Below are 21,172 nucleotides of genomic sequence, written 5' to 3' on the forward strand. Positions count from 1 at the left end.
TATGAACGTAAGAGGATTTATCCAACTACTTGTCAAGATGTCCAACATGCTTTGACATCATCTGATTTTGATAAGTTCAAAAACTGGAACAGTTCTTCAACCCTTGCTAGCATGGATAGCCATATGTTGGGTGTTTATCATTATAATCCCAATCGTAAATCTACCAGTCATAATCCTAATCATCATAAATTTACCACATATGGTGGGGGTGTGAAGGATCTTCTTAGGTACCTCAGGAATCTGAATCATCATTATCATGAACAGAAGTTGGTTGTTTCTATGGAAGATGTGGATCGTCGTGTTCGTACTCAATTTGGTGGGTTTTTGGAGCAGCTGTACAAGCATTTATAGGTTCATAGAGGAGTGGTGTTTGGTTCATGGTGTTATTTTATTTTGTGTTATAACATTTTGTAAATCAAAGATTTCATGGCATCAGTACAATTGGTACAATAATTTGTTTAAGAAATTGTTTTGCAAACTGCAATATTAATACAAGTACATGTGACACTAGGGGCGTTTTATAAATTTTATACATGCACTACATTTTTCTCTCATACAACTTACTACTGCAAAGCACTATTACTACCCATACATTTGATATCCAACTTTCAGTGAGACTGACAGCATTGAAGCTTCAAACAAACTATGATGATTGGTGGGTGATATTGAAGAAAAACTCACGGAAGCATCATAATTCACAAGTGAGCACCCTTTGTTTGCTGAAACAAAACATCAAATGCAGTGACGTAATATCAATAATTTATTAACGCAAAACTCCACATGAGCCGTATATATGTTGTTTTTTTCTTAGTTAAAGAACAGCAAAATGAAAAAGTTTAGGCTAAAATTTAATGAATGAATCTCATACAACCACTATACCTTTTCGAATCTTAAGCAAAGTAAAAATCACATTCAATGCGAACAACCCATATATAAATGGGTGAAATAAATAAATAAAAACAAAGGAACTACATTTTGAAAAAGAAAAGAATTACCACTCACCTCAATGGCTTTGGCAAAGATAAGTAAGCCATTGGCCATCATCAGCAGGAGACTGTCAGCAGAATTATCCTCTCTGAGCTCATTCTTCTCATGTGTCACCTGTTCAATTTTCAAACAACTTGCATGAAGATATGGTTGATTAAAAAAAGATGCAACTAAGATGCACAAGTTTCTTCTCAGCTCTAACCTACTGATGCATAAGGAATGATCCAAACTAACCAGTCTTAAAAAACAAAAAAAACAAAAAAACAGTAGGGTTTTAGCTAAATACCTACAGAATTAAGTACGCATATATTTTTTGAATCTTCTACACAAATGACACAGTAACAAAATATTTGGGGGCAAAGAATTTTGTAAAGTTCCTTTATACATAGCTAGATTTTGACAACAGGGGATGCATTCTCCTTTCGTAAGTACTGAATCTGACCAAGCAAGTACTTTTAACAGTCGAGTAGCTGCACACAACATATAGAGGCCTTTCAACTGTTCAGCTGATTTAGTTCTTTACAAGAGTTATCTCAAATTAAGAATGACCCACCATCATATCAAAAAATGCTTACAATAAGAGAGTCATGGTGAACTTCTCATAAATAAAAGGCAACTTACAAGGAGCATCAGCCAGCTCAAGAAAAATGACACACGCTTATATTTCTCACTCTCAGCCTTGTGGATTCTCTAAGGAATTTTCCTGTGTATCTTTTTTCTAGGACAAGCCCTGCACATCAAACAGCTTTAAACATCTATCCAAGCAATCTGAGTGGTTTTTCATCCTAATAAACAGTCATGCTAATCCACTTGGATGTGTCACATCCATTATTCTAAAGAACTTCACACAATTTGATAATGCCTAGAGGAAATGCAGTTGGAAGACACTCAAAAACCTCTTATAAAGCATGAACATATTAATGCCATTAGTGCAATCATAAAGGAGTATGAAGTTCAAAATACATAAAGGAACAGCGGGTTGTTTTTTCTTTATGAAAAACGAATCAGTAATCCACATCAGAAAGAGATTTTAACTGACATAAATCAGCTTCATCAACAGGAATCAAATTCTTTGTTCACAATAGAGCCTAAGTGAGCACTTCTGTCAAGAAATCCACATTATTTGAATCCTCTAATCAGTTAGAAAGGCTACCTGTCAAAAACGAATCATATGTATTCTTTCCTTCACATGAATTCCATAAACTTTCTCTGAGAAAATTCTATTCCAAAACGTAGCTGCATTTCTATATTTCTAAGTAGATTTCGACTGGGATGAAACTTATACTGGTTCCACAACATAATGTGTGTACCCTGTATCTTTTTCATCACTCCTTCAGAAACCCCATGTCTAAATTTTCAATTTGCCTTTTTCAAAATGTTACACAACTTTGCATCATAAAGTTTCTAAAGCAGGACAAGCTTTACCATTCCTAAGTACACATGAACATCCAGCCTTTAATTAATATGCCAAGCATTAGAATATCCAATCCAGATAATAGAAAGTTTCTAGCACTCATAACAATGCTTATGCGCTCATGTGAAAATTAAGATCTGAACAACTTACCCACGCACTGAGGCCTCCGTTACATTAGCCTTGTCAGCCACCGGAACAGGATCCTGTGAACCCATGATCCAATAACAGTCTCTATGATGAACTAGATAGGGCCTTATATCCTATAATAAGAAGCAATACCAAATTCAGACATTCTTGAATCTTGTCAGATGATCCTCCAAACAACAGTAGGCAACCATATTTATCGTTATTGGGCCTGAATTTTTGCACTTTATATATAGATATTGAATTTTAAAATGAAACCCTAGTTTGCTGTCCTACAAATGATTGTTCTACCTCATTGCTCAGTAAACAAAAACCCTTAATCAACTGAACCGCAAAAATATTACAATTAATAAATTGAAATGATAGCTTTTAATCCATCTTGTAGAAAATGATACTTGAACTACGGAAAATTTGGAATTAGACATCAATTTAACCCCAATCCAGAAAAAAATTTGTACTGTTTAGAAAGAAACTAAAAGCCATAATTCCAGAGACCCTAGATCAGAACAAAGAAACCATTTTGTGGAAAAAAATAAGAAGAATACACCCAGAGGAAATGCACAATTAGATTGAGAAAATGAAATATGTACTGAATCACCTACCTCACCTGCAGTTGGAAATGCTGGGCAGAACAAATGGGTCTTGGATTAAGAGAAATTCAATAGATTTCGAAGAAAAATAACAAAGGATTTGGTTGAAATTTGGGGGAATATATTTACACAGAAAAATGTCATTGACTAACGAGGTAAGGTAACGGTACGCTTGGCATTTAGGAGGAGGGGAGGAAGACAGAGTGTGGCGGGAGAAAACGAGGCAGAGGAGGGCGTGTGGTGAGCGCTTGCCTTTTTGGTGCGCAATGAACCCAGCCACGTGATCTTCCTTGTCTTTTTCGTAACTTACGTTGTATTATTACATTATATATGCTAGGGGTGTGCATCTTAAATCGAAATCTAGAAATCGTCTCTAACTGTATCGTATCATATTGATTTCATACCGTTTCATTTGGTATGGGAGATATTCGATCGTATCGTCTGCATAGAGTATGATATGGTATCGATATCAAGATTTTGGTACCGGTCAATACCGTACCAAATAGTACTAAAATATAATTTTTGATTCATTTGATAATTAAAAGTTGTTTCATGTATATGGTTTCTTTCATTGACTGTATTAGCATAAATTTCCATGTATGTATCATAAAAATTGACTGAGCTTTATTTTTGGGTATGGAGCTGCATAGGATTCGAAAATTCTCCTTCACCATTTGAGATTTAACTATTTTGGTTTGTAAGTCATAAGGCATGAGTTTTAACCATTTGGATTTGATGAATATGTTGATGGATAAATATTGATTTGGTTAATATATTGAATATGTTTATTAGGATTTTGATATTGAATATGTTGATTAGGATTTGAATATTGAATATGTTGAATCTTTGAATTTGTAACTTAGACATCACTTATTTTGGTGAATGAATATGTTGAATATTGAATTAGTTCCTTTTTTTGTTGTGTCATTTTGGTACTGAAATCGTACGATACCATACCGATCGATTTGGCACGGCGATCTGATACCAATTTTGGCAAGCCATAATCCTTATTACATTATATATGTCTCTATCATCCTTAAATTTGTTGCCGTGATCAATGGCGAACTCAAGAATTTTTATAAGGGTAGGCTAAATTTTTTTAAATTTTTTTACAGTAGATATATTATAAGCCTTTTTTTTTTTCTTGAAACAAAAATGTAAATAAAATTTTATAAATCAAACAAGGCCACCTTACGAGCAAATATAACACAAAGAAGTACAAAATATAAATAAATATAAAATTAAGCACATTGTTCAACTATTTGAGATCCGAGTTGAGTAAGTTCCTTAGAAATTGAAGTATTAACATCATATGCAAAAGGTGTATCCTTGTTATCATTACCACTTTTTTTGAAGAATGAAGAAATACTTTTTCCTCTCTTTGCCAGTTTATTATTATCATGGACATGATATCCTAACAAGAAATACTAGACACCAAAAATCATATATGCTAATTAATAATTCAAGTTGCAAAAATAAAACATATATAACAATCCCCAAAAGTTTTCACCCAAACGCTAAATCATAAAAACTTAACAACAACAATTAAAATTGAAAATTGAATAAACAAAAGAGTAATTCTTCTAGGCTCTGAAGGTTCAAATATGACGTTTTGGGTGCCTAGAAGAAAAAGTTTGATGTTTTCTTCTAATCAAATTTATATAGGTTATAGATTGCATGTTTACTATTTCCTATATGCTTCAAGAATGGGCTTATTTCTATATAGAGAGCTAGACTTATTTTAAATAGAGGCCTAGACTATTATTTTACCTAAATTTGGCTTATACCACTAAGTCTACAAAAAAAATCAGCACTGGGCTGGAGCCCACTCTCGCCTAAGTGTAGATCCACCCTTGACCGTGATGAATAAGTTTTTCCATCACCACCGCAAGCCTCATCCATTTTCCTTTTTTCCTTGACCGCCTTTTGATGATCGCGTCTCCTGGCCTTCGAGTGGGGGCTCTAACTGAGTATCATCCTTCAAAATTACTCTTCTCCCTTTATTGATATGATCTTCCCATAAATTAGCTGGATAGGCCTATTTGGGGCAATCTTTTGAGATATGCCACACATGATACAACTTAAAAATCTTTACATGGAGGTATATATCGTTCAAAAATATACATTCCGCACGATTACGATGATGGTTGACAAATATAATTACTATGAAGATAACTACCATGGCACTTGCTGAGCTCGTGTTGACTTTATTCAGACAAGTCTTCCATAGAGAGCATTCATCCTTGATGGTCTTGAATCTAGATTCAATGGCTTCATATGATCGGGGCACCAAGATTTTCGAGCCATAATTGTTTTGTGATGAATTAATAAATGGCACACATGATTTCAAAATGTAAGAGATTGATCCCCGTGGTGCTTCTAATTGGAATATCTTGGAGATGGTTTTGGGGTAATCTTCAAATGAAATGAAAGTGAGAACGAAATTAAAAGGAAACTCCAAGAAACTTTGGTAGTTAAATAAGAAGAATATAATCTTGTGTGGATTATTTGACAAATGGATAAGTATTTAGAGAATTTCGATCAAATTTATAGTTGGATATGATTTAGTATATTTTATTTTATTATTTTGAGCATTATATTTAAATTTGGCTGTTTAACCGTTAAAATCAAAAATCAGTACATGCCATTGATTTGAATTGGAAAAAAAAAAAAAAAAATGGCCGTTGGATTTCAATGACTAGTTGATTCCAACTGCATGTGGCTCAAGCATGTTCACAAATTTAGGTTGTATAACACGAGATCATTTCGGTTCCAGTAACATGAAAAAGAAAGAAAAAAAAATCAACTACTGGCTGTTAGGAGTATACATTGGTTCGAAACCAATATAATTTCACCAATTTGCATCCGATCCAATATAGATTGGATTATGCTTTTTCCAATCCAATCCAATCACATTAGACGTTTAAATCCAATCCGATCCGATCCAATTGATATTGGATTGGATTGAATTATCGGTTTTCATAATGGAAAAATATGATAATGAAATATGAAATATTTATCGTCAAGTTTAATATAATAAATTAATTAATAGATGTAAATGTAAAATATAAATGAAATGTTAGAGAAAATTATTTTGATTTTATAATATATTAAACATAATTCCATCAAATTACTTAAAATGTTTATAAGCAAATTTGTCACCGATCCAATCATGTCTGTTTTGGAACTTAGGGATCCAATGTTAGAAAATTATAATATTTATATTTAATTTTTTTAATAATTAAATGAAAATTAAATTGAGGGACCCATGACTTTAAGTACATGACTTACGAATTGGTATGTATCAATTAGGAATAGTCATGTTCTTAACCGAGCAAAAATAAAATATTATTTTTTGAATAAAATAATAATACCTTATGTGAAAAGATGCATTGTTTCATAAAAATTGAAACATTGCACTTCTTAGCTTAAGTTGCATTGTTTCATATGTGATAAGTTGCAATAGAAATTGAAAAATTGCACTTCTTGGCTTAAGTTGCATTGTTTCATAGTAATTGAAACATTGCACTTCTTGGCTTATGGTTGCAATATAAAAAGACACATTTACTAATATTTTTCAGTCACATCTTTTCTGAACAGATGCCCTATTGCCTATAAATAGAGAAGGTCCTACAACATTTAATTCATCCAATTGCCATCCAACAATAGTAGTTTTTAGAGCATTCATAGCATTATATTTTCAGAAATATAGTGAGTTAGTAAGAGAGAATTCATACACAAGTTTGAGTTCGCTTTTCTTGGGGATTGAAGTGCTACTTCAACAAGAAGTCGATCGTTGTATCTTGGGAGACGTTTGCCAAACAAATCCTAAAAGCACCTGTGAGGAAGCAATTTCGTCTTAAGGAGATAGATCCAAGTTCTAGACTTGATAATCTATAAAGTATTCATAATTTTCTTTGTCGTTATTTTCTTGTATTTATTTTCGAAATTCTGTAAACATAACAATTATCCTTATTTTTACCAACAATCTTAAGATGAAAGCTTTTTTTTTTTTGTTGGTAATTGCTATATTTATTGGTTTTTAAAGAATTTTAAATTTATCTTAGTTTCTTAAAAGTTGTAAGTTTACTTTGAAATAAATTGTGGATTTTCCTCTTTATTAAAGGAAAATGACTGGTGTTACTTGTAACAACCCGGTCCTTAATTAATGTTTAATTACTAATTTATTCCATTAAAAGACCATTATACCCCTAGAATATTTTATTAGTTTAAAAGTTGACTTTTTGACCGGGAAGGAATTTGGGGATTTCAGTTGTACTGTTGCGTAGAGCGCGACGAAACGAGTCCGTAGACATGTAGTGGACTCGAATCGGAGTTGTAATGAAGGAGTTACAATCAAAAGAAGTTCAGTGGCATAACCGTAAATATTGCGAAGTTTAGTAGTTTTAAGGGAAATAGCCCAAAATACCACCAATTTTATGATTTTTTGTCAAAATACCACCCCCTCCCCAAAATTTTTAAAACTATCACCTATAAATACATCTTTATTGTAAACTGATTGCACCCATATCACTTTTCCAGAAATTAGGTTCTCACTCAACTCTCTTGGCTCTGTCGCTCAGCTCTCTCCGTTGTGTAACTCTTTCTCTCTCTCTTTGACGCAGTCATCTTCCTCCCTTAGCCATCCAAGCTTAACTTCATAGTTCACATTCACGAGGTACTGTTCACGTTCCTTTTCTTAGAAATTTGGGGTTTTTGTGAATTTAGTTTATGGTGTATAGATTTGTATGAAATTGGTTTAAGGTTTCTTCCAAATTGGTTTAGGGTTTTAGGGTTTAGAGGTTGCTTTGAAATTGGTTAGGATTTGTTTTGTGCCCAGAAGATTGTGACTTTGTTGAAAGTTCGTAAATGGAAAAGGCAGCTGCCCCTGCGGCTTGGAACCCTCAATTTGGAGGTATTATGCCCGGAATTTTTACAAGGCAAGTTTGTTAGCTTTCAGATAAATATGTTGATATATTGCCTTGCCTTCGCCAACCGTATTTGGATATGATAGTTCTGCTGTTTGGTTTATGTTGTAACAGAATCTTTAAGCTTTATCTATTGTGTTGTCTATAATTATTGTTTACTTATCCATAAAAGAGTTTGCAATTATGATTAATCTTTAAGCCTCCAATGAGGATGTTATTAGCTGTCTCCATTTCTTTTTGCAGTCACATATTCGTGTGCTTGAAACCACACAACAGAATATAGCCGCATTGCTGATGGGTCTTGAATATCTAATAAACATCTCATATATGGATGACACTGAAGTTTTTAAGGTATAATTAATTATGATGTGCTCTCTAGCACCCACCCGAAGGCCCTATTTAGCTCTTTCTCTCTCTCTTCCCATTTGAACAATGAAGTGATAATTTGACTTGGAATTGGTTGTTTCTTCGAGCAAGATTGCTTAGAATATTAGAATTCCTTGGTTTTGGAACTGTTTGAGTTGCATCATAATTTGGATAACCCTGCAGCAGCTGCAAATATGATGGGGCTGCCGGTAATTTAGATACTTTTATCTTTGAAATTTTTGTTGTTTTGAGTTTTCTGTTTTCTACTTTGTATGAATGCTTCCTTTAGTTTTACTTGAATCCCCCTGTTTTTCTTTAGTCTATCCGACTGTAATTTATTTTTTAATCTCTTTGTAGTTGAATAAATATGTATGGTTTGAAATTGGTAAGTCTTTTCTAGGTTTCCATCAACAAGAAGGTTGTCTAGGAAAAGACCAATTTATTATCTCAGAACTTGCAAACCTTCCATATTGAAAGAGACTCAACAAGTCTGAATTAGTTAGGTGTCTTAAATTTGTTTTGAAATTTTGGGGAGATTTTCAGTTAACCATTGGAACCTTTACCATTTTCCTATCAATAACATTCAAATCTTTTCCCAACAAATTTTGAGACCGTAGGTTTCTAAGCGTTGTGTCCATGTCACTCTTGCTCATTCACGCGGACAATCACATTAGCCATGTAATGCTTCTTTAGTTTTGTTCTAAAAAGTGGATTTTCTGTGTATGAGTTTAGATATGGTATTGGGCAACTTTCTTGTTAGAAATTAAGTTCAGAAGCCTTTTGAAAATACTATCTACAGAAGCTTTTTAAATTTATTTTAATCTTACCAGAAACTCAGTTTCTACAATATGCTTCTTTCTTAATAGTAGAAAATGTATTGGATTATTTGTTATTTTCTTTCTTGAATGTTTTCATACTTATTTTTTGTTATTGGTGTCATTTTGATCTTGTAGATCATGAGGGAGATAATATTTGTCACACCTTGAGCATTGGAACAACTTAAACACCTTATGCTGGGCAATAGGGTCCATATCTGGTTCCATGATGGAAGAACAAGTATTGTTTGCTCTTTGTTCATCAGTTTATTTTTATGCTTAACTGAAGTCTTAATTATCTTTGATTTGATGTATAGCTCTGATTTGAGTTTTGAGTTTCATGAAATTTTCAATTATTGTACAATTCTTTAATCACAATTTCATTTGCGCTCTGCATCTGCGCATGGGTTGTTTCAGTCATTATTTCTATATCAGTTTGTGTTTCATGAATATAACGATTGTATATAAAAAAAAAAGTTATTTATTTTTTATTCTCTTATGAAAGAATCAATATTAACTGGTCCTATATTTATTCTCTTGATATTAATTCTTTTATTCTTCTATTTTTTTATCAGCATGGTTGAAGTTTCCAGGTATTTTTTTATTCTTCTATTTTTAATTCTTGACTTTATCTTCAATATTAACTTTCAGCTGCTTTATTTCTCTCTCTGTCTCTCATGAATTTTTCTTTTTGTTTATTGGTTCTCTCTTTCTTTTTGCTGTTTTGTTTTTTCCTTTATTTTTTTGTTTTCTTTGTTCGTAGTGTAAAAATCTTGTTTTTCATTTGAAATTATCTTTTTGCAAATAATTATTGTTTGTTTGATGCAGGTCTGATGGATAAAGTTCTAGTATATCAGAGGACAGAGGACAGAAGACAATCTACTAGTGATGAATCTTATGTTCTTTGTTTTTGGGAATCAATTGACATTTAGGTTGAACTTAAATATCTAGCATTTTGTTTTTGAGACATCTTGTGAATTTGTTGGAAGAATGTTAGATATATGGATTGCTTTTGAATGCAATGAATTATTTGAAATTAATTGTGATTTCATATTGTAATACAATAAATAATACAATAAATAAATAACATGGAGTGGTAAACCTAATTAGTTACCAATTTTTTTGAAACATTAGTGACCAAGCAAGTAGGTCACTAATGTGGGCACGTGACCTAGTTTTAGTGACCAAAATGCATCTTTTGGTGACCACATTGTAAGCTCTTTAGTGATCAAATTTGCGGTCACTAATAGCTTTTTTATTAGTGACCAAACATTGATTACCTCAAGGGTATTGATTACCTCACTCAAGGGTATTGATTACCTCTTCAAAGATGTAACATACCATTTAAATAAAACAAGTTTCACGAACAGAAATCATTTTTCATCATGACTGTAAGATATAATCTGACTCACTTGAATATGAGGTGCCTGGAACATTTCTTGTATGGCTGCTTCAACCTCTGCTATTCCAACAAGTGATTTTCCTGCAAAGTAGGTACATATAAATCCTGTAAATGACAAGAATTAAAGCCTCAAAGCAAGATAATAACGCTCCTAAACAAAGCAAGCACATAGAGTTTAAGCTACATGAGATGTTGGTGCTTAATAATACCAATGTGTAACAGAGTATTTCTTTTGAAACTTCAGGATACAAGAAAGAAGAGAAGTTGACAATTCTAATTCCTTGGTTGACCAAAAAAGAATACTGGTTTAAAGGTTGCTTAATTTTCATTTTTTCAAATAAAAGAAAATGAAACAAAACCAATACCAAAAACAGAACAAAAAAACAAAACATGTATTATTTGGTATTTAAACCAGCTCTTCTATGACACAAACTCTCATTATGGGACCAGTTGGCCAATGAAAGGCCATGTTTTTTTTCTCTGACAAAAGTAATATTCTAAACTACTCTAATGAGGCTTATGTTGCTAGATTGTGAATTTGGATAACACACTAAGACAAGAACCAACATAATAAATGGCCTAAATTCAGAGTCTTGCAACATAAGCATTTTACGCTGCCAGATTGTCTGGCAAGAGAACATTTCTCTACGAAGTATAGTTTAAAGCTTGCTTTGACAGAACGCATTCTGGATTTTTCAAGTAATCCTAAAATGTAAAATGTTTCACTATCATAAAACTGAAAACAAAAGCAAAAAAACAAAAGTTACAAACTAGAATCAATATGATGTTAAATAACAAATCAAAATAATGCATCAATAGTCTACACCATGATGTTAAATAAAGATGCAACTGGGCAAGTTGGCACCACAACAGAACAAAGTGTCAATATTCTGAGGAAGTCCCAATATGGAGCCATGTCAGAATTCCTTGAGAAGGAGCTTGTATAGTTATAAAACCAAATTATTCAAACCTCAATATCAAGTGATGTTCATGGAAGGTTAATTTATATACTCTATGTTCTGTTGATGTGGTGAGTGGAAACTAGAAGCCAAAATTAGTCATTAATCTGAACTAAATTAAAGCAATCAATCGTAAGAAATAGCTAAGTGTGAAATATGACTAACAGAAAACATCTTTCCCGCGGGTGCATGACCATTGACAAAAATAAAACCAAACAAAAATATTTCTGTCTACTATATAATTCCAGCAATTGAAACTTACGATGATACAGTTTCAATGAAGTGGAAGGAGAATAGGACAGATTACCAAAACATTAACAAAATATGGATTGTTCAAATCAATAAATAAAGTTGATTAATTTACTTGCAAAGTTATTGGCGGCACGCTACCATGGAAGAAATCTGATTTCCTTGTACACTTGTTCAATCTATCTCTTTATACTGTTTCTTCAATCTATAAAACTGGGGAACCAGCACTGGCGGAGATGGAAGAAGGAGGAGGAGGAGGAGGAGGAGGAGGAGGAGGAGGGAGGAGGGAGGAGGAAGGAGATAGTCTGGAGTTTAAGTACGGCACCATGAGAATGAGCTGTGATACGCCGTCATTTCGGAGTGATGAATGAAGGTGATGGAGTGTGCCTGTTGTTGCTAGATGGGTGAGGGTTAGATGAACAGTATCTCGTGGATGTCAACGGTGGAGTTAAGATTGGATGAACAGCCACCGCTGAGGGAGAAAGATGATTGTGTCTGAGAGAGAGAGAGAGTTACACGAGGGAGAGAGCTCAGCGACAGAGACAGACGGGCTGAAGAGAGAGACAGAGCCAATAGAGTTGAGAGAGAACCAAATTTCTGAAAATGTAATATGGGTGCAATCAGTTTACAATAAAAATATATTTATAGGTGATAGTTTTAAATTTTTTGGGAAAGAGTGGTATTTTTAATGAAAATTATGAAAAGGGTGGCATTTTAAGCTATTTCCCTAGTTTTAAACCAAGAATTCTGCATTTCGGGGAGGGGGAGCAGCCGACTTCAGAGGTGTTTTCTCTCAACTCCGACCCCGATTCGAGCAAGACCAGTTTCGTTAGAACCACCACACTTCCTCTTCTAGCCCCACGATCCGCCGTGGTAGCAGAAACGACCAATAAGCGGTGTTGGACATTTTTCATAAACTTTCGCCACTCGTTCTCCGTCATCCGCCACAATTTCCGGTGATCCAGGTATGGAAACTCATCTATTTCTCGAGCCCTAGCTGCTGGTTGATAAGATTTCAGAAATTTTTAGCGTAAATAACTCGATCTTGGATCCAAAGTTTAGCCGGATTTCAGGTTGAGATTCCGGCCACTTCGGCCAGTTTTTGGGGTAGGTCCAAGAACAAAAGTGGATCCAAATAGGGTGTTATACCTAGGGTAGGAGTCTTGAGCCGTGGTTTAGAGTTTTTCCGGCGGAGTTTTATCGCTTTAGGCACCACGCGCTGCCGGCGCGTGTGGCGGTCGTGAAGCGATAGGGTGGGGACGAGTCAGCCCTAGAATAATCTCCTCGTCCCCACGACCGCGTAGGATTTCACGGATCTTAGTTCGGATAACGTTTGAACCCCGAACGGATCTCACCTAATGTGTGATTTCCGGGTTCAATACGTTTGAACCGTTAGATCGTAACCATTTTCAGATAGGTTAATCTAAACATTCTCAGGATCGTATAGTAGTTGACATATAGTAAAACGGAGTCCCGGATACTCTAGGAATGTCGGTCCTAGTGCGAGTTTACGGATAATTAAGCGAGTTACGATAAGCGAACGATTGCAGATCAAGAACAGGGAAAATAACTACGTGTGGCTTGATCCCTCGAAGAATGCGTAGGCAGCCTACTGATTATCGGTAGCGCAGCCACAAGTTAGGGCTCGGGGTTTATGTTATTGTATTCAGGTCATTTTGGTCATTTACGACCCACGATTACAGTGTCAATTTTAAAGGTTTGGCCGGATTCTAAAGTGGAAATTGGGTCAGGTCGTTTCAATTGGCATCAGAGCATTAGGTTAACTTCCTGTGGACATTGCATTACTTGTGCATCCTTATTTTCAGAATTGCTGGACATTTCTTATGGTTGGAAAATTTGTTGAGGTTTTCATTTGAAAAACTTGTTATGCATGTTAATATATATATATATATATATATATATACTTGTATGTCGAGAACTGAGGTTTAGCAAGTTGAGCATTTAATTATCTGTTTATTCATCACCTATTTATACTTGCTCATATGATTAATTGTGTTATAAGAGTATAAATATAATATTGGAATAATATGCAAGCAGATAGCAAGGTGATTAATTAACTAGTTAAGTAGTTGAAGCACATATTTGGTGGTTGAAAAGGAAGTAATATAACTTTTTGTTTTTATCAGATTTTGGTATATATATATATATATACATATATATATGGATATATTTTAAGCTTAGTTGAGAACCAGTTTACTGAATAAGTTCAGTTTAGAACCAGTTTATGTAAATAACAGATTATGGTTTTCAAACCCACCATAGGGTACCCCCCAAGTTGCCTTGAGACAGTTGGTTATTTTGCCCAAGTTCGAGGATGCCTGAACCATGTGGTGCAAGGATTGCGGCTCATGCTGACTAATGGTCCCCTTAGACCTGCGAGGAATGCGGCTCGGATGGACTTGGTGTCTCTGGGACCTGCGAGGATTGCGGCTCAAATTAAAGTTTTATCTCTGAGACTTGCGAGGAATGCGGCTCGTTAACTTTGTGTTTCGAGACCTGCGAAGATGGAATTGTGGTATTAAAGGAATTGACTGGATATCGAATTGTGGAATATCAAAATTGTGGATCAGATATGGCAAGTGGCGGAGCTATATGAGGGCCTGAAGGGGCCTGGGCCCCCCCAAAAGTTTCATAATATTTGATTTGTGGTCTTCTGTTCCTATAGATTTTAGAAAGTAAATATGATAATTTTGCTTGTGGCCCCCTCAAGATGTGTTTCTCTTTCCAATTAAATATATATATAATAATAACCACTTGCCACTTGATTGAAGGTTGTGAATGTTTCTATCCTCACGCCAGTTTTGGTTTTTTAAAAAGTAGAATCTCATGTCCATCAATATATTAATAAAAAAAGTTAAAACAGTCAATCAAATAAAGTTTCAAAAAATTTCCTTTATCAAATAGGAAATAGACTTTTACCCAAATAAAAAAGGATTGGGATTTTAATTTATGTTCCTATATAAAGCAACATGAACTTAGTTCGAAGCAACCGCACACAACAAAAGAAAATAATTGAATTTGGTAGTTTGCTCTCCAACCTCCTACTTCAGAATTTCTAATTCCAGGTTAGATAACTTTACAGTTAATTTTTTTTTTCCTTTGTTTATTTACTTTTTATGATAATATATTTGTATATGTTCTATGCATAGAACATGATTTTATTTTTTTATTTTGGTTTGTGGTATAATTTATCATGTCCTTAATAAAATTTGTAATTGGTTTGTAGATGAAGAGACAACCTAAAATTGATGGATTTTTCAAAAGAAAACATATTGAAGTTACCTCATCTGTACCTGATTATAATATTGAGACAATAGCATATGAAAATCGTTCTGGATCTCCAAGAATTGAGACTATTGATAATGAAGTTGATATTAGTACTTTAGAGCGCGACCCAGGGCTACGTCCGCAAATATGGAATTATCCTGTTAATCAACGTGACGAAATTCGACGAGCTTACATTAACGTCGGTCCATACCAACCTATACTTTCCAAGTATCCAAAATCTGGATCAGTAACTCATCAGCGTAGCTTTCAAAGTTCATGGTTCAAATTATTTCCTTCGTGGTTAGAATATTCACCTGTGAAAGATGCAGCTTTTTGTCTACCGTGCTATCTTTTTAACAAACCATCTGGACATTCTGGAAAAAATGCTTTCACTCTTGAGGGATTTCAAAGTTGGAAGAAAGTTAGAGATGGAAAAAATTGTTCTTTTCTAAATCACGAGGGGAAAGATCCTAACTCCCCCCATAAGATTGCTGAAATATCATGTTTGGATTTGATGAATCAATCCCAGCATATACAGAAAGTCGTTGAGAATTATTCTTCCCAACAAATTGCAGACAATCGACTACGACTTAAGGCAACAATTGAAGCAGTCAGGTGGCTTGCATTCCAAGGATGTGCTTTTAGAGGCCATGATGAAAAAAAAAATTCAATCAATCGTGGAAATTTTCTTCAAATGTTAGAAATATTGGCTGCATATAATGAAAAAGTTGCTGGAGTTATCTTAGATAAAGCTCCCAAAAATGCCTCTTACACATCACCACAGATCCAAAAAGAAATTTTACATGTTTTTTCAACTAAAGTGAAGAAAGCAATCTGTGAAGAAATTGGGGAATCAAAGTTTTGTATAATTGTTGATGAAGCGCGTGATGAATCCAAGAGAGAGCAAATGGCTATAGTGTTGCGATTTGTTGACAAAGAAGGTCTTATTCAGGAGCGCTTTTTTGGGCTTGTTCATGTGTCAGACACTGAGGCATTAACTCTGAAAAAAGGTATATACTCTATATTGTCTTATAATTCACTAAATATTCAAAATATTAGAGGACAAGGATATGATGGTGCAAGTAACATGCGAGGTGAATGGAATGGGTTACAAGCTTTGATTTTGAATGATTGCCCATATGCTTACTATGTTCATTGTTTAGCACATCGATTACAATTGGCATTAATTGCATCATCAAGAGAAGTTATTCATGTTCACCACTTTTTCACTAAATTGACTTCTATTGTCAATATTGTTGGTGCTTCATGCAAGCGTAATGATGAACTGAAAAATGCTCAAGCTGCTGAAATTGAGCACATGATTGCAATTGATGAGCTCGAGACTGGGAAAGGAATGAACCAAATTGGCACCTTACAACGTGCTGGTGATACTCGTTGGGGTTCTCATTTGAAATCAATTACTAGCTTGGTAAATATGTTTAGTGCAACATGCATAGTTCTAATTAATATAATTGATAACGGAACTACTTATTCTCAACGAGGAGATGCTGATGCAGCTTATGAGGCAATGACTTCATATGAATTTATCTTTATCTTACATCTTATGAAAGAACTTATGGAGATCACTAATGATCTTTGTCAAGCTTTGCAATGTCAATCCCAAGACATCATAAATGCCATGAATCTTGTTTCTTCCACTAAAGCACTCATCCAAGAATTAAGAGATGATGGATGGGATTCTTTGCTTACCAAGGTGAATTCTTTTTGTGAAGCACGGAACATAGATATACTAGATATGAATGCTCGTTATGTTGCAAGACGAGGTAGAGCTCGCCATCAACAAGATGATTTTACGATTAAGCATTATTATATGATAGATATTTTTTATGCTACAATAGATTCTCAACTTCAAGAATTAAATAGCAGATTTAGTGATCAAACAACAGAGCTGCTTATTATGGGGTCGGCTTTGGATCCTCGTGAAGTGAATAAATCTTTTAGGATTGATGATATTTGTCAATTGGTAGATAAGTTCTATCCACAAGACTTTGAAGATCATGAGAAGATAGGTTTGAGAAGACAACTTCAACATTTTGAGAGTGACGTCGTTAGACTTCCAGAGTTCAAAAACTTGTCAACAATTTCTGATCTATCTCAATGGATGGTAACGACTAGAAGATCAACGACATATCCACTTGTTTATAGAGTGGTTGTTCTTGTGCTTACTCTTCCTGTTTCTACAGCAACTGCAGAGCGATCATTTTCTGCTATGCGTATAGTAAAAACTAGGCTCCGTAACAAGATGGAAGACGAATTTCTCACAGACTCTTTGATTATGTACATCGAAAGGGAAATTGCAGAAAAGTTTAGCGTTGACTCAATCATAGATGGTTTTCGAGATATGAAAGAACGACGAGTGTTATTTTGATACCTAATTGAATAAACAATTATTTTTTGCCTTTAATTTTTCCAAACATTGTTAAGGTTGAAAATTTGAAATTTTTTGATGTCTTGTTTGGTTTATATATTGGCCCCCCAACACATAAATTCCTGGCTCCGCCACTGGATATGGGGGTACACCTAGGTGGAGAGGATTTAAGTTTTGAGATGTTTTTAAACTAAATTAAGGATTTTATACAGTTACCATTATTTATTTAAACATCACAGTTGTTTTACAAGTAATAGATGGAGTATATATATGCATATATATATATATATTGCATATATATATATATATATATGTATTTACTTATGGACTTTATTTATTTTAGTTTAGTTTGCTTTAATTTATCTTAGTTTATTTTATTTAAGTTGTTTTATTTTATTTCATGTAAGTTATTGGCTTTCATATTTTACTATTGGATATGGTATTAAACAGTTCTAGTAATACTAGCATATTTTGCCCCACGAGTCTTACAGTTATCCAGATGTAGGAGCGAGTTGTAGATCAGGTTGACGGATGTCTCCTGAGTCCAGCAATGATTATAGAATAGGATGAACTATACATTCAATGTTTTTTTTTTTTCAGCAAAACTACTATTTGATAATCATGCATAAGTAAGAATGCACGAGCTAGAATGTTTGAGGTTGCTAGAGTATTTTTATTGATCGCAAAGTTGACATGAATCTCATGAGTGTATTGAATTAGTTGATTTGTTGCAACCTGAGACTTAAGTGCTACATGCTTGATTCCTTTTGGATATAATTCGTTACATGCTGACAGTTGTAATATAGATACATATTTAAACATATATGCTTGTTTTACAGGTATAATGTTTTTAGGAATGTTCAATTTACATGGGAGATTCTGCCGAATTTTTGGTAGAAGTCGCACTTGAATTTCAGTTAATTTGATTAAAAAGGGCAAATTAGTCTTTTGTGCCCAGCATTAGCAGTGTCGAGCACTCGTAGGAAAAAGGAGAATTTTAGCTAAATATCAGATTAATGGCAGCAGAGTTTTAAATTTATCAGAAATTCAGTTAATTGGCATATCTTTTCAGAGTTTTATACTTTCTTAAGCCACCTCAGGTACCCATATATACATAGGTTGCCTTCAGATTTTATTGATTGCCTTATAGATACAGTTATTGAGATGCAAGTGGTGAGTGCAGTTTCAAAATAGCAGACTTGAGAACCCGAGTAACAGATGTAGGCTTAGTACCCTCACCTTTTTGAGTGATGGGTATGTAAATTTCGAGGATGAAATTTTTGTAAGGGGGAAATTGTAACAACCCTGTCCTTAATTAATATTTAATTAATAATTTATTCCATTAAAAGACCATTATACCCCTATAATATTTTATTAGTTTAAAAGTTGACTTTTTGACTAGGAAGGAATTTGGAGATTTCAGTTGTACTGTTGCGTAGAGCGCGATGAAACGAGTTCGTAGACATGTAGTGGACTCGAATCGGAGTTGTAACGAAGGAGTTACGATCAAAAGAAGTTCAGTGACATAACCGTAAATATTGCGAAGTTTAGTAGTTTTAAACCAAGAATTCTGCATTTTGGGGAGGGGGAGTAGCCGACTTCGGGAGGTGTTTTCTCTCAACTCCGACCCCCGACTCGAGCAAGACCAGTTTCGTTAGAACCACCACACTTCCCTCTTCCAGCCTCAGCCTTTTGCTGCCCCGATCCGCGCCGTGGTAGCGGAAGCCAATAAGCGGCGGTGTTGGACAGTTTTTCATAAAGTTTCGCCGGCTCGTTCTCCGTCATCCAGCCACAATTTCCGGTGATCTAGGTATGGAAACTCATCTATTTCTTGAGCCCTAGCTGCTGGTTGGATAGGATTTTAGAAATTTCTAGCGTAGATAACTCGATCTTGGATCCAAAGTTTGCTTGATTTGAGGTTGAGATTCCGGCCACTTCCGGCCAGTTTTTGGGGTAGGTCCAAGAACAAAAGTGGATCCAAATAGGGTGTTATACCTAGGGTAGGAGTCTTGAGCCGTGGTTTAGAGGTTTTTCGGTGAAGTGTTATCGCTTTAGGCACCACGCGTTGCCGGGCGTGTGGCGGTGCATGGGTAGCGGGTGGGGACCAGAGTCGGCCTAGAATAATCTCTTAGTCCCCACGACCGTGTAGGATTTGCGGATCTTAATTTGGATACATTTGAACCCCGAACGAATCTCGCCTAGTGTGTGATTTCCGGATTCAATATGTTTGAACCGTTGGATCGTAACCATTTTCAGATAGGTTAATCTAAACATTCCCAGGATCGTATAGTAGTTGACAGATCATAAAATGGAGTCCCGGATACTCCAAGAATGTTAGCCCTAGTGCGAGTTTACGGATAATTAAATGAGTTCTGAGATAAGCGAACCATTGCGAGATCATGAGCAGAGAAAAGAACTACGTGTGGCTTGATCCCTCAAGAAGTGCGTAGGCAGCCTACGATTATCGGCGCAGCCACGAGTTAGGGCTCGGGTTTATATTCTGTTTTGGTATTTTGGTCATTTACGACCCACGATTACAGTGTCAGTTTTAAACAAGTTTCGACCAGATTCCAAAGTGGAAATTGGTTCAGGTCGTTTCATTACTAGTAGTGATTGTACTAGTAATGGCAAGGGAAAAGGTGTGGCTCATGCTTTACCTGTGGTGATCCCTACTTCCTCCTTTCATGGAGAGAAACCTGAGAAGTTCAATGGAACTGATTGCAAGAGGTGGCAACAAAAGATGCTTTTCTATTTGACCACACTGAATTTGGCCAAGTTCTTGAAGGAAGATGCTCATGCTACTAGTACTACTAAAGAAGTGGTTCCTACTGTAGATGCGTGGTATCACTCGGACTTCCTTTGCAAGAACTATATCCTCAATGGATTGGACAATACTTTGTACAATGTATATAGTCCAATCAAAACTGCCAAGGCCCTGTGTGAGTCACTTGAAAAGAAATACAAGACTGAATATGCTGGCATGAAGAAATTCGTGGTTGGTTGATTTCTTGATTTCAAGATGGTGGACTCCAAGACAGTCATCAACCAAGTCCAAGAACTCCAAGTTATTCTGCATGAGATTGAGGTGAAAAACATGGTTCAGAGTGGGACTTTCCAAGTGGCTACAATCATTGAAAAATTGGCACCATCTTGGAAAAGATTTCAAGCATTATCTCAAGCATAAGCACAAAGAAATGAGACTTGAAGATCTGATCTTGAGGCTAAGGATTGAGGAAGACAACCGTGGTTCTGAAAAGAAAACTAGTGGTAACTCCATGGTGGCTAAAGCACATGTAGTAGAGGATGGGTCAAAGAACAAGAAAAAGAGAAAGCACTCAGGGCTAAAGCCCCCTCAACAAGCATGCACGTGAATTTATCGCTTAACTGCGATGCACGGGTTCAATTGTGCAAAAGGCCAGCTGTGCGTAGAGTCCAATGACACTTTGAAGTGACCTAGATTAATTGGTTCTTGTGATCCAACGACTAGCTCCCATATGACGATCTAGATTTAATTTGACCAAATCTAAAGATGAAAAACAAAAGATCCAATGGTCGAAATGCCTAAATTAGATCCAATCCCAAAAGTCATCCCAAACTTTATCAATACCCATTCACTTGTTTAATAATCCACATCAATTTCT

General features: G+C 35.0%; 1 protein-coding gene and 1 long non-coding RNA gene across 3 annotated transcripts; one reads left to right on the plus strand and one right to left on the minus strand.

The window, feature by feature from the left end:
- Nucleotides 1–422: 422 nt before the first annotated feature.
- Nucleotides 423–3,416, minus strand: LOC103328522 (uncharacterized). Of its 2 annotated transcripts, none has more exons than XR_016125910.1 (5): nt 3,153–3,416; nt 2,552–2,661; nt 1,609–1,717; nt 1,003–1,101; nt 423–719 (listed from the first exon to the last, which is right to left on the minus strand). It is a non-coding gene; the product is annotated as an uncharacterized LOC103328522 (long non-coding RNA). The 2 variants fall into 2 exon arrangements; XR_016125909.1 differs by having other exon boundaries at nt 3,148–3,414.
- Nucleotides 3,417–15,836: 12,420 nt separating this feature from the next.
- On the plus strand, nt 15,837–20,535 carry LOC148917651 (uncharacterized). The gene is made up of 2 exons (XM_089049893.1): nt 15,837–17,493; nt 20,072–20,535. The coding sequence occupies exons 1-2, from the start codon at nt 15,837–15,839 to the stop codon at nt 20,533–20,535; spliced, it is 2,121 nt and encodes a 706-aa protein (XP_088906019.1).
- Nucleotides 20,536–21,172: the final 637 nt, after the last annotated feature.

This window comes from Prunus mume, linkage group LG4, assembly GCF_029339155.1.
Source record: "Prunus mume cultivar Tortuosa linkage group LG4, ASM2933915v1, whole genome shotgun sequence".
In the NCBI taxonomy this organism is placed as follows: Eukaryota; Viridiplantae; Streptophyta; class Magnoliopsida; order Rosales; family Rosaceae; genus Prunus; species Prunus mume.

Coding starts and splice junctions, on each gene's coding strand:
- LOC148917651 (XM_089049893.1), top strand. CDS start 15,837: ATGTTAGAAATATTGGCTGCATATAATGAAAAAGTTGCTGGAGTTATC. Junction 17,494..20,071: donor CGTTGACTCAATCATAGATG/GTTTTCGAGATA, acceptor CCACGATTACAG/TGTCAGTTTTAAACAAGTTT.